This window comes from Orcinus orca, chromosome 18 (genome assembly GCF_937001465.1).
Source record: "Orcinus orca chromosome 18, mOrcOrc1.1, whole genome shotgun sequence".
NCBI lineage: Eukaryota > Metazoa > Chordata > Mammalia > Artiodactyla > Delphinidae > Orcinus > Orcinus orca.
The window spans coordinates 74,995,912-75,008,477 of record NC_064576.1 but is presented as its reverse complement, the minus strand read 5'-3'; the positions used below and the strand labels follow the sequence as shown (position 1 = coordinate 75,008,477).

Sequence of the window (12,566 nt, the reverse complement as noted above, 5' to 3'; positions counted from 1 at the left end):
AAGCTGGGCCAGGCTGAGGGGAAAGGGAACTGGGGCTTGCAGAGAGAAGGGGGTAAATGCTGACGGAGGCTGGGTTAAGTGGCCCATTCATTGTGTTTTAGGAAGCGAAGGGGCGGGGCATTGTGGAGGGGACAGCGTGACTTCCCAGTGCTTTGTGTGTCAGCCACACACTTGGGGATCTGTGTGTTCCTTCAGTTATTATTTCTCTCAGACCCAGGGGACAAGGGAAAGGGCAGATTCGATTAAAAAGTTTTCAAATTGTGCACACATAATCTGGAATCTCGTGGAGAAAAATTAAGAATTTTATTTATTTTTCTTTTGCGGTACGCGGGCCTCTCACTGTTGTGGCCTCTCCCGTTGCGCCGGACGCGCAGGCTCAGCGGCCATGGCTCACGGGCCCAGCCGCTCCGCGGCATGTGGGATCTTCCCGGACCGGGGCACAAACCCGTGTCCCCTGCATCGGCAGGCGGACTCCCAACCACTGCGCCACCAGGGAAGCCCAATTAAGAATACTGACGTTCCGACTTTGAAGAACCCGAAGAGAAAAGGCATTTGATGAGTTGCCCTAAAATCTGGTGCAGAGTTATACTCCTTTGTTTCTAAATCCAAAATTGAAAACGTTTTGAATTCCACGCTTTTTCCCCTAAATTTGGGGTGTGGACATTTGGTAGGGAAGCCTAATGGAACTCCCGTGGGGCCACTTCTGTTCTTTATGAATCTCACTTGGTGGGGATAGCCGTGCATCTTGCTGCAGGAAACATGTGTTGTATTACAGGGTGTAGTGCCTGGGCCCCCTGGGGATGTAGTGGCACACGGTGTGCACGTACTTCTGCGAGATGTGTAAAATTCTGGATTCGGAAGCATAACTGGCCCCAGGTCTCGGATGGACCTGTGTAGCTTGTGTCCCTTATTTGTATGTCTTGGAAGTTACTCTGTCATCAGCTACTGTGACAGCCACTCCTGCTGGAGGAAAAGGAGACGCTTCCACCAGAAGGGGGAGCTATGGTCCCACCAGACTGACGGGGAAGACAGTACTTGGCGGAAGGTGTCTGCAGGGGGATGGATGGATGGAGGGAGAGCGAGAGAGGGAGGGAACAGGAGGGGAGGGAGAGGAGGGGAGGGCTTGGGGAGAGGCATGGATAGAGAGGTTTATGATTGGGGAGCTGGTTGTTTTGAGATTTTAATACTTTGCACTTCAGGTAAAAGCCTGTTTTTCTTCCTCTAGATGGGACAGGAGGAGACATTTGGAATCCTTAATGTCCTGGAGTTTTCTAGGTATGTTTCTCTTTTGTGCACTTGAAATAAACTGTCCCTCTCTATCTATCTGTCTACCTGTCTACATATACACACAGTAAGTCCCCTATATACAAACTTCAAGCTGTGAACTTTCGAAGACACGAACGTGCATTCGCACGTCCAGTGAGTTAGCTCATGTGTCTGTAAGATTAAAAATGTTTTCTTTATCTTTTGTTTGTTTTTTATGTATTACTTGTGTGAGAAGTATTATAAACCCATTACAGTGTGGTACTGTATAGCGGGTCGTGTCAGTCAGGTACCTGGGCTAACTTTGTTGGACTTACGAACGCGCTGCCTCAGAAGGGAACTCATTCGTATGGAAGGGACTTCCTGTATATATACAGATGGGCGAGAAATGAGTCAGTGACTGAGGGCGGGTCCCTTTGAAAGCTGAGGAAGGAGGTGCCTGGGCATGTGCTTGGGGCTGCGGCTGGGGAGGAAGCCAAGGGACCTCTGCGCTAAATCGGGAGGTCCTCGGAATTCATCATTTCTTTCCACTTCAGTCAAAAGAAGATACGATGAGATGCTTTGGAGTGGAGTGGGTTTATACTGCATCTTGCATTTTGCTACTTACTGGGCAGGTAACTGAACATTTTTGAGCTGTGAAATAAAAGTACGTGGACACAGTGTGGTCAGGAGCAAATTAGACACAGAGTAAAGCGCTCAAGTTGTCCATTTCTGTCTCTTCTTCTATCATAGAGCTGTGCTAGTGAGTTTCCACGGCAGGGAAAGGAATAGGTTTATGCCAAAGAGTAGGAGATACACAATTAAAGTCTGACTTTGAGGACAAAGGTAGGGAAGACGGAGCTTGGCCATTTGGGGGACAGCCAGACCACCTTTTGGGTTGTTTGGTGTTTAATCACAGGATGTGGTCCTAGAAAACAGACCAATGACAGTTTTCTTTCCTTTTTGTTTTTACCCTACAGCGACAGAAAAAGAATGTCTGTAATTGTGCGAACCCCTTCAGGACAGCTTCGACTCTATTGTAAAGGGGCTGTAAGTACTGGCTGAGGTCTGCACGCCAGGGACCCCTGCTGCTTCCCTGACTGCTGTTCTCAGCATCCTTGATGGTCGCCCAGGGTTGAAAGGCTCTTTCAGTCAGCCTGCCGCTGACTTAGTAGTAAAAGCCCCCTGAAGATGATGGGGGTTCAAGCCAGCGTGGCAAGGAGGTCGGTGGAAAGCTTGCTGTTCATCGGTAGTTGGTTTCAGAAACAGTAGCTGGCCATGTCCTGCAGAATCCTTAGAGTGTGAATTCTGATTCCTGTTTTCTATCCTCGTGTGGTGACTTTGGAAGATTCAGTCAGTTGTATCAACCTATGATCTTTTAAGGACTCTGATGTGTTTTTTTTTTTTTTTTTTTTTTTTGGCGGCACGCGGGCCTCTCACTGTTGTGGCCTCTCCTGTGGCGGAGCACAGGCTCTGGACGCGCAGGCTCAGCGGCCATGGCTCACGGGCCCAGCCGCTCCGCGGCATGTGGGATCTTCCCGGACCGGGGCACGAACCCGGGTCCGCCTGCCTCGGACTCTCAACCACTGCGCCACCAGGGAAGCCCTCTGATGTGTATTTTTTTCTGTAGCAGCTATTCTCAATATTCGTGGTTTAGTTTTTATTCACTACAGAGGCTGGCTGGCGGGTTTGAGGTAGTGTCCATTTGTGGTCTATTATTACTGCCCCCTCCGGTCATTTCCTATGTCAGGCTTTCTGTCCTGTCTGCCTCCTGGTCATCGAATCTAAATCTTTAAGGAAAGATGCTACTGTTCATGAGCCTGACCTACAAAACTACATTCTGTCAAACTGTGGTCTTATGTGTTGAGGGAAAGACTTATTAAGCTCATTTTTTGAGACTATGTCGGGAAATATGAGGCTACGCTAGGATCAGTGATTCGTTGGAAATCTTACTCGTCTTTACCAATTGTGGGAAGAAGTATTTGAGGACAGTGACAGAGCTTTTTAAAAAGTGAGTAAAAACGTGTGTGAATTCTAAGGCATCTGATCTGGACTCACAGAGGTCCAGATTATATTGGATTAGATTGGGAAAGATTAGATAATTACGTTAGATTCTGTTCTCATATGATACTCTTTCTTACCTTTTCGGTTGTTTATTTGCCATTGTGTTCTGAGAACCACAGCAAGGCCAGAAGGGGGTCAGTGTGAGGTACAGAGGAAGGGGGGCAACCACAGAGCAGAGTCAACAGGAAATGCTGCAGGGGTGCATTTAATTTGTTATAGGATTTAATTCTCCTCAAACCTGCCTCCCCTAAACCGAACTAAATTTCTTAGATTTGGGGGGGGCCCCAAACTGCCATTTATCACATGTTTGTTGCATGATCCGTAGCCTGCAATCCTCCAGCCCTGCTTGTGGGTCATGGAAATAGTCCCCAGGTGATGAGCTGTCCACACCGTGTGTTCTCAGCTGAACCAGGTTCTGTGCGGGGTGGGTCGTGCCCTCCCTGGGTGGGAGCTCCTGCAGCATCAGGAACGGAGAGTACACTTGAGCAACTTAGGGTGTGTGTTTTATGCTTCCCACTTCTGCAAAGGGTGTTACCAAAGTCTGGTGTGAGCTTTGCAAATCGAGGTGAACGTCGGCCCCGTTGTGTCCCTGATTATTCATTCTCCTGACACCCAGGGTCCTCCCCGGCGTGTTTGTGTGGACGCATACCCGCCCCCAGGTTGTTTTCCAAAGCTCATGACTGAATCCAGCCAAGAACTGTGTTTCCCCTCGCCCACCCAGGTGTGCGTTGGATCCACACCACGAAAACAGAGCTGGGCTCGCGGCGCTAGAGCGTCAGCTGACCTGAGGTTTGCCGGTCATAGCGTTTCCCTGTTTTACAGGATAACGTGATTTTTGAGAGACTTTCTAAAGATTCAAAATACATGGAGGAAACACTATGCCATCTGGAGTATTTTGCCACGGAAGGTGAGTGGAATTTGGAAACGTTATTTCTGCCCTTGGAGTTGTGCTTTCAGGGGGCAGTCGGGTGAGCCTTCGTGTTCACGTGTCATTTTTGTGCAGCACTTGGCTTGCTTCAAAGGCGGGTCATTTTCTAGTGCCAAGCCCGTCCCCACCCTCTGCACCGGTGGCAGTGACGAGAGTCGTGGCTGTAGACCGACTGCTCTGTTACCTAAACGTCATCCGCTAACTCTTAACCAGAGGGACGAGGGTGAGGCAGGCCAGCCCACGATGCTACGCAGAATCGCCCTCCAGTTTTGCACTCCTTTCTCGGAAGACTCACCTTATTTCCCAGGCCCTCTCTCGTTTCCCTTATGACACTGGCTTACCCTAGACTTCAGGCAAGAATAATCCACTGTACCCGTGGAGAACAGGAAGGGAGTTCTCAGAAGGGCTTTAAACAACACTCCTGTCAGGCTCCCCTGCACGTGGATGTGATGAGAGCTTGAGTGCCGGCTGCTGCCTCGTTGCCTTCCTGAGCCTCTCTGGCCGCATGTGTCCACGTCTGTGCACACACAGGCACACGCATGTACACCAGAGAACACACGTGCACACATAGGAACACATGCACACAGGGACACACACAGAGACACATGCACACAGGGACACACACGCACACACAAGCACGGCTGCTTGAAAGCCTGTGTGTTTCACGTGGTAGCACACTGGGCCTTTACTGCTGTCGTGAAACACACTTCCCGTCTTGCCTCCTGGCTGACGGGAAGTCATTGCTTGCTTGCTTTTCTCATTCCTTTATTTTATTTATCTTTTTTAAAATTCCCCTTTGATTTTCTTCCCCTTGTTTGTCATTTTAATGGAACTTGGGTATGGATGGAAGTGAAATCGAATGTTCATTTACCCTGCTTCCCTGGAAATGCCAAAATTACTTTGAGAATCATAGAGCAATTCAATAGGTGTGATGTCTGTGCGTCCCTCCTCGTGTCCTTCTCTGCTGTGAGGAGTTCAGTCTCATGGCTTTTCCTGTTCCGTCATCATCTATAGAAGCAGTGGTTTATATTAAAGTAAGGTCGCTTTTCAGTTCATTTTGAGTGTGTGCACGTTGACTTAGAGTGACCTATATAGTGGATGGTCTCTTCCATTTTCTGCAAACGTGGTGTCCCCTGGGGATAAGGCACCCTGCTTGTCCGTCACTAGGGCCCTCACCGGGAGACGCGGGACTGTTTTGCAGGCTTGCGGACCCTCTGTGTGGCTTACGCCGACCTCTCTGAGAGTGATTATGCAGAGTGGCTCAAAGTCTACCAAGAAGCCAGCACCATCTTGAAGGACAGAGCTCAGCGGCTGGAAGAGTGTTACGAGATCATTGAGAAGGTAATTGCACGTGGTAGATGCGTTACATTACATGCCCGGTGACACCTAATGAGCCAAAAAGTTTTGGTGCAGAAACCTTTTGGCTATATAGTGATGTTCTCTGATCTTGTAAGTATCTTAACTCACCATTAGCTTTTCATCGTTTCTTTGCTTTAAGAAACACTCAGTGTTTATGAGCTCTCCGAAAGGTCTAGCCACCCTCTGCTAAGTGTTCACGTCTTAAGAAGTATCAGGTCAAAAACGGCATCGGCGACTTTCTGGGTTTGCCTGAGATGAGGTGTAACGACGTTAGCTGGCCCTGCTGAGTTTCCTGAGCAGTCAAAATGCCTAGGCTGGCTGGACATCGTACCTACTAAATGTTTTCACGCTTGCTGTCCTCTTTGAGCTTTGCCGTTGCCGCTCCGCGCTGCCCATGTGATTTTGTTATTTCAGTTCCTCCCAAGACATGAGGTAGCTTCCCACAGATTGAATCCCTCGAATCTGGGAGCTGGATTTCAGCTTTTTCCGTTTCATGTCAGCAACCACTGGTCCATCCATCTTCCAGTTTCAGTAGCTTTGAAGTCATTGCTTGCTTGCTTTTCTCATTCCTTTATTTTATTTATCTTTTTAAAATTCCCCTTTGATTTTTTTCCCCTTGTTTGTCATTTTAATGGAACTTGGGTATGGATGGAAGTGAAATCAAATGTTCATTTACCCTGCTTCCCTGGAAATGCCAAAATTACTTTGAGAATCATAAAGCAATTCAATAGGTGCGATGTCTGTGCGTCCCCTGGCCAGAGGTGGGCACTCGGGAGGTAGTTGGCCTTTTTGGTCACTGAATAGTTTTTTCTCATGTGTTAACTGTACCACAGCCCTTGACTCATGAGTGGAGTGAGAGAGAAGCCTCAGTCCTGTTAGTGTCCCCAGGATAACTCACCCATGTGCTCTGCTGCCAGGTGGTTTCCCAGGTGGTTTCCTATCCCAAGGTGCCCGTGTACCCAGAAGTAGATGGCATGTGCTGGCCCGTGTGTGTGGAGGGGTTCTAGCCCTGTGGGTGGTTTTGAGATGCCGCACATGTGACTGTCATTAATTATCTGCAGACAAAGGTTTAATGTGGAGGAAATGAGGTAATTGTCTCAGAACACTTTGACTGCCTTTCTTTTGTCAGAGTTTCGTCATTCATGCTGCTCTTACGTGTGTCCCCATCTTTAATGGAAGCTGTTTTTTAATTCAGAATTTGCTGCTGCTTGGGGCCACAGCCATAGAAGATCGTCTTCAGGCAGGCGTGCCAGAAACCATAGCAACTCTGTTGAAGGCAGAAATTAAAATATGGGTGTTGACGGGCGACAAACAAGAAACTGCAATTAACATAGGTAATTCATTTAAAGAATAATTTCCCAATGCTGATTTTTGTATTACGTTTTTGAACCGTCTTATAGAGGTGCCTAAGGGCTCCTCCGATGCACTGACAGAAGTGTTTTATAGCATTCTTCATTCACAAGACCGAGAAAAGGTTAAGATGCTCTTATGAGCATTATCTGTCCGTTATAAACAATAAGACCATGACACCTTCCTGAAAAGTATTAAACATACTTACAGAGGCCAGAGAATTCAAAAGTTGATGAGAGTTTGATTTTCTTATTGATTTCTTCACAAAAATTTAGTCTCAGAGACTAAGCATGTTTTCATTAAGTTGAGATATGCATTATTATTTTATATAGCTATAGCCATTATAATGATTTTTAGCAATTCATAGGTTTTTCTAATAGGCTTGAACCTTTCCCTTCCCCATCTGGGTTGGCAACCTCTGCCTGCTAAGCATCGCAGAAATGAAAATTGAAGAAAGGGAATTTAAGCCCAGATTACTTCATGAGTGTTAAAGCAGCAGGTTTTAAGTTTGAAAAGGACTTGTGAAACTACTAATTTTAAAAAAACCTAATTTTTTTTAAAAAAATTATTTATTATTTTATATTTATTTTTGGTTGCGTTGGATCTTCGTTGCTGCGCACGGGCTTTCCCTAGTTGCGGCGAGTGGGAGCTACTCTTCGTTGCGCTGCACGGGCTTCTCATTGCGGTGGCTCTCTTGTTGCGGAGCACGGGCTCTAGGCACACGGGCTTCAGTAGTGGCGGCACACAGGCTCAGTAATTGTGGCTTATGGACTCCAGAGCCACAGGCTCAGTAGTTGTGGCGCCCAGGCTTAGTTGCTCTGCGGTGTGTGGGATCTTCCCGGACCAGGACTCGAACCCGTGTCTCCTGCATTAGCAGGCGGATTCTTAACCACTGGACCACCAGGGAAGTCCCAAAAAATCTAATTTTGATTGTTTGAATTGCTTTAAAATTATCTAGGACTTCTGTCACCCTTGTGTCACAAGCTCTGGTGCATAGGTGATAAAATGAAAGGGCTACATGACTTCTCATGTGTGGATGGGAATAGAGTCCATGTCACAGCTCACTGCAGGAAGAAACATACAGAAAGAACATCTGAAGTTGAGTGACTGGTGTCCTATTCAGAGGAGTCTTCCTTGGAACGCGATCAGCTGGTTCCAATGGAGCCCCTTCCTTCAGTCTTTTCTTTTGAATCAGCCCCGACTCTCAGAGAACCTCAGTTATAGACAATGCCTACTGTCTGGGGTGGATTTCCTCTTTTTTTTTTTTTAATAGACAAAAAAAGCCACTTAATCATTTCTTATCAAGACTGTAGTCCTCTTGGACTCGCACACAAGTGAGATTAAAGTCCCCAGAGACTGACATGTGATTCACAAACAGTCTCTGAAGGATTAGATGTAGATGTTGTACCTGTTGTTTCCCAAACACATATTTTTGGAGAAAAGTGTGGTGATATTTCTGTGTAGACCTGTCACTACTACTAGATAATAAAAACCCATTGCTTACAGCTGTTTGGTGATGTCAGCAACATTTTTATAGATGAAGGATAATACGTTTGCTTTCGGTGGAATGTCTCTTTCTGTGTATATACATCAGCCCTTCAGGTATTTCCCATGTAAATTTGGTCTAAAACACCTGCTGTTGATCCACGGCTCCTGTTCACAGAGGGCGCAGAAAGCATGAGAGCAGTGATGCTGCACCTGCCCCGCCCCTGTCCTCCTGTCCTTGTGTCACACCTGCATCTATCAGGGTCTAGCCAAGGTTAGGTAAACACAAGTGAAAGCAGAGTTCCCCAAATCAACCCAGAAAACACGAATGGCTTATTATTCCCGAAGGAAGGTGTTAGTCGTTGCTGGAGTGAGGCTTGTCTGAACCTCACAAGGTGATTGATACCTCTCCAGTTTTTTCCATTAACAGCTATATTATTTTGTGCTTTTTTCAAAGAAGGTGTAGCAGTGTTTGTGGTTTTGGTTTCAGAAGCACTCATATCCATTAGATATTTTAAAATTGACCTTTTAAAAAAATTCTAATCCAAGTCGGAAAAGAAGAAGTAAAACTGTCACTGTTTGCAGATGACATGATATTATACACAGAAAATTCTAAAGATCCTACCAGAAGACTACTAGAGCTAATCAGTGAATTTGGTAAAGTATCAGGATACAAAATTCACAGAAATCTCTTGCATTCCTATACACTAACAATGAAAATTCTGAAGGAGAAATTAAGGAAACACTCCCATTTACCACTGCAACAAATAGAATAAAATACCTAGGAATAAACCTACCTAAGGAGGTAAAAGACCTGTATGCAGAAAACTATAAGACACCGATGAAAGAAATTAAAGACGATACAAACAGATGGAGAGATATACCATGTTCTTGGACTGGAAGAATCAACATTGTGAAAATGACTATACTACCCAAAGCAATCTACAGATTCATTGCTATCCCTATCAAACTACCAATGGCATTTTTCGCAGAACTACAACAAAAAATTTCACAATTTGTATGGAAACACAAAAGACCCCGAATAGCCAAAGCAATCTGGAGAAAGAAAAACAGAGCTGGAGGAATCAGACTCCCGGACTTCAGACTATACTACAAAGCTACAGTAATTAAGACAGTGTGGTACTGGCACAGAAACAGAAATATAGATCAATGGAACAGGATAGAAAACCCAGAGATAAACCCACACACATATGGCCACCTTATCTTTGATAAAGGAGGCAAGAGTATACAGTGGAGAAAAGATAGCCTCTTCAATAAGTGGTGCTGGGAAAACTGGACAGCTTACATGTACAAGAATGGAATTAGAACACTCCCTAACACCATACACAAAAATAAACTCAAAATGGATTAAAGACTTAAATGTATGGCCAGACACTATAAAACTCTTAGAGGAAAACATAGGCAGAACTCTCTATGACATAAATCACAGCAACATCCTTTTTAACCCACCTCCCAGAGAAATGGAAATAAACACAAAAATAAACAAATGGGACCTAATGAAACGTAAAAGCTTTTGCACAGCAAAGGAAAACATACACAAGACAAAAAGATAACCCTCAGAATGGGAGAAAATATTTGCAAATGAAGCAACTGACAAAGGATTAATCTCCAAAATATACAAGTAGCTCATGCAGCTCAATATCAAAAAAACAAACAACCCAATCCAAAAATGGGCAGAAGACCTTAATAGGCATTTCTCCAAAAAAGATACATAGATGGCCAACAAACACATGAAAAGATGCTCAGCATCACTAATCATTAGAGAAATGCAAATCAAAACCACAATGAGGTATCACCTCACACCAGTCAGAATGGCCATCACCAAAAAATCTACAAGCAATAAATGCTGGAGAGGGTGTGGAGAAAAGGGAGCCCTCTTGCACTGCTGGTGGGAATGTAAATTGATACAGTCACTATGGAGAACAGTATGGAGGTTCCTTAAGAAACTAAAAATAGAACTACCATATGACCCAGTAATCCTACTACTGGGCATATACCCTGAGAAAACCATAATTCAAAAAGAGTCATGTACCACAATGTTCATTGCAGCTCTATTTACAATAGCCCAGAGGTGGAAACAACCTAAGTGTCCATCAACAGATGAATGGATAAAGAAGATGTGGCACATATATACAATGGAATATTACTCAGCCATAAAAAGAAACAAAATTGAGTTATTTGTAGTGAGGTGGATGGACCTAGAGTCTGTCATACAGGGTGAAGTCAGTCAGAGAAAAACAAATACTGTATGCTAACATGTATATATGGAATTAAAAAAAAATGGTTCTGAAGAACTAGGGGCAGGACAGGAATAAAGACACAGAGGTAGAGAATGGACTTGAGGACACGGGGAGGGGGAAGGGTAAGCTGGGACGAAGTGAGAGAGTGGCATGGACATACATACACTACCAAACGTAAAATAGCTAGCTAGCGGGAAGCGGCCGCATAGCACAGGAAGATCAGCTCGATGCTTTGTGTCCACGTAGAGCGGTGGAATAGGGAAAGTGGGAGGGGGACGCAAGAGGGAGGGGACATGGGAATGTATGTATCCATATAGCTGACACACTTTGTTATACCGCAGAAACTAACACACCATTGTAAAACAATTATACTCTAATAAAGATGTTAAAAAAATTATATTCTTTATTTTATCTTATTTTTTAATTGAAGTATTGTTAATTTACAATATTGTGTTAGTGTCAGGTGTACAGCAACGTGGTTCAGTTATATGTACATATTTTTTCTTTTCATATTCTTTTCCATTATGGTTTATTATAAGATTTTGACTATAGTTCCCTGTGCTATACAGTAGGACCTTGTTGTTTATTTTATACATAGCGCTATATATAGTGTGTGTATCTGCTAATCTCAAACTCCTAATTTATCCCTCCTCCCTTTCCGCTTTGGTAACCATAAGTTTGTTTTCTATGTCTGTGAGTCTGTTTCTGTTTTGTAAGTAAGTTCATTTGTGTCATATTTTAGATTCCACATATAAGCGATATCACATGGTCTTTGTTTTCTCTGACTTACTTTACTTAGTATGATAATCTCTAGGTCCATCCATGTTGCTGCAGATGGCATTATTTCATTCTTTTTTATGGCTGAGTAATGTTCCATTGTGTATATGTACCACTGAATTAGGGCATCTGTTGAGGATGCAGTGTAGACATCTAGACACGGTGTTAGACTTGTCCACGTCAGACCACTGGTGACGGCTTTGAGCAGCCCGAGGCCATGCTCCAGATCCAGGAGGATTGTAAGCCTGTGTTCTAGTCCCATATTCCTCATACCTTCTGTGATATGAACCATTATTGGTCTGTCTCCCACAATATGGATTGGGTATTCTGTACGTTTTAGTGCATTCTGTGTGCACATTAGGGTACCCAGAAGGTATTTGGGAAGCAGATCAAGTATCTAGTAGTTCTACTTCTAGATGAAATAAGGAGAAGAGTGCTGAATGCCACGCACTGTGCTAGGAGTGCTTTCCCTACGCTGTCTTTGGTCTTCACATGTCAACAGTCTTAGAGCGCCGGGGGCTGGGGGACGTTCAGAGTTTACAAGGTCATGCTCCACTTAATGACCAAGCTAGTTCATGCTGGGTCTCAGGGCCAATCACTCCTGGTGCAGGGCTCATTTTAAACAGATTCATGAAGCTTTCATGAAAACCCTCTCTGAAATTTGAGTTAGAAAACCGTGGAGAAGGGTACTAAATTTCATCCATTCTAAGACACCTTGTTTTCATATTTCACCGCCTCCAGAGTTGGGATGTCTTATGATTGTTGACTCTTACAGTTTTAACTGGCAACATTTCCATTTAGAGGTGTTTGGTGCTGTTGGCTGTCTTTAGTATTTGCTCTCTCTCTCATTTATCTATCATCTGTCCATCCATCTATCCTCCAATGCATCTACTCTCCATCCATCCATCACCTATCCTCCCTCCATCCATCACTTATCCTCCCATCCATCTATCACCTAACCTCCCATCCATCCATGTATCCTCCCATCCATCCGTCTATCCTTCCATCCGTCTATCCTCCCATCCATCCATCTATCCTTCCATCCGTCTATCCTCCCATCCATCCATCTATCCTTCCATCCGTCTATCCTCCCATCCATC

The 12,566-nt window shown here is 44.7% G+C and overlaps 1 protein-coding gene across 3 annotated transcripts in view; it reads left to right on the top strand.

Moving 5' to 3' along the window:
• Positions 1–12,566, top strand: part of ATP8A2 (ATPase phospholipid transporting 8A2) — a 531,116-nt gene that overhangs the window by 153,760 nt on the left and 364,790 nt on the right. For all 3 annotated transcript variants that reach the window (XM_033409347.2, XM_049700910.1, XM_033409346.2), the window contains 5 exons: positions 1,226–1,275; positions 2,223–2,292; positions 4,129–4,213; positions 5,436–5,575; positions 6,789–6,927. In XM_033409347.2, coding sequence (XP_033265238.1) covers positions 1,226–1,275; positions 2,223–2,292; positions 4,129–4,213; positions 5,436–5,575; positions 6,789–6,927 — 484 coding nt within the window. The remainder of the gene's footprint in view (positions 1–1,225; positions 1,276–2,222; positions 2,293–4,128; positions 4,214–5,435; positions 5,576–6,788; positions 6,928–12,566) is intronic.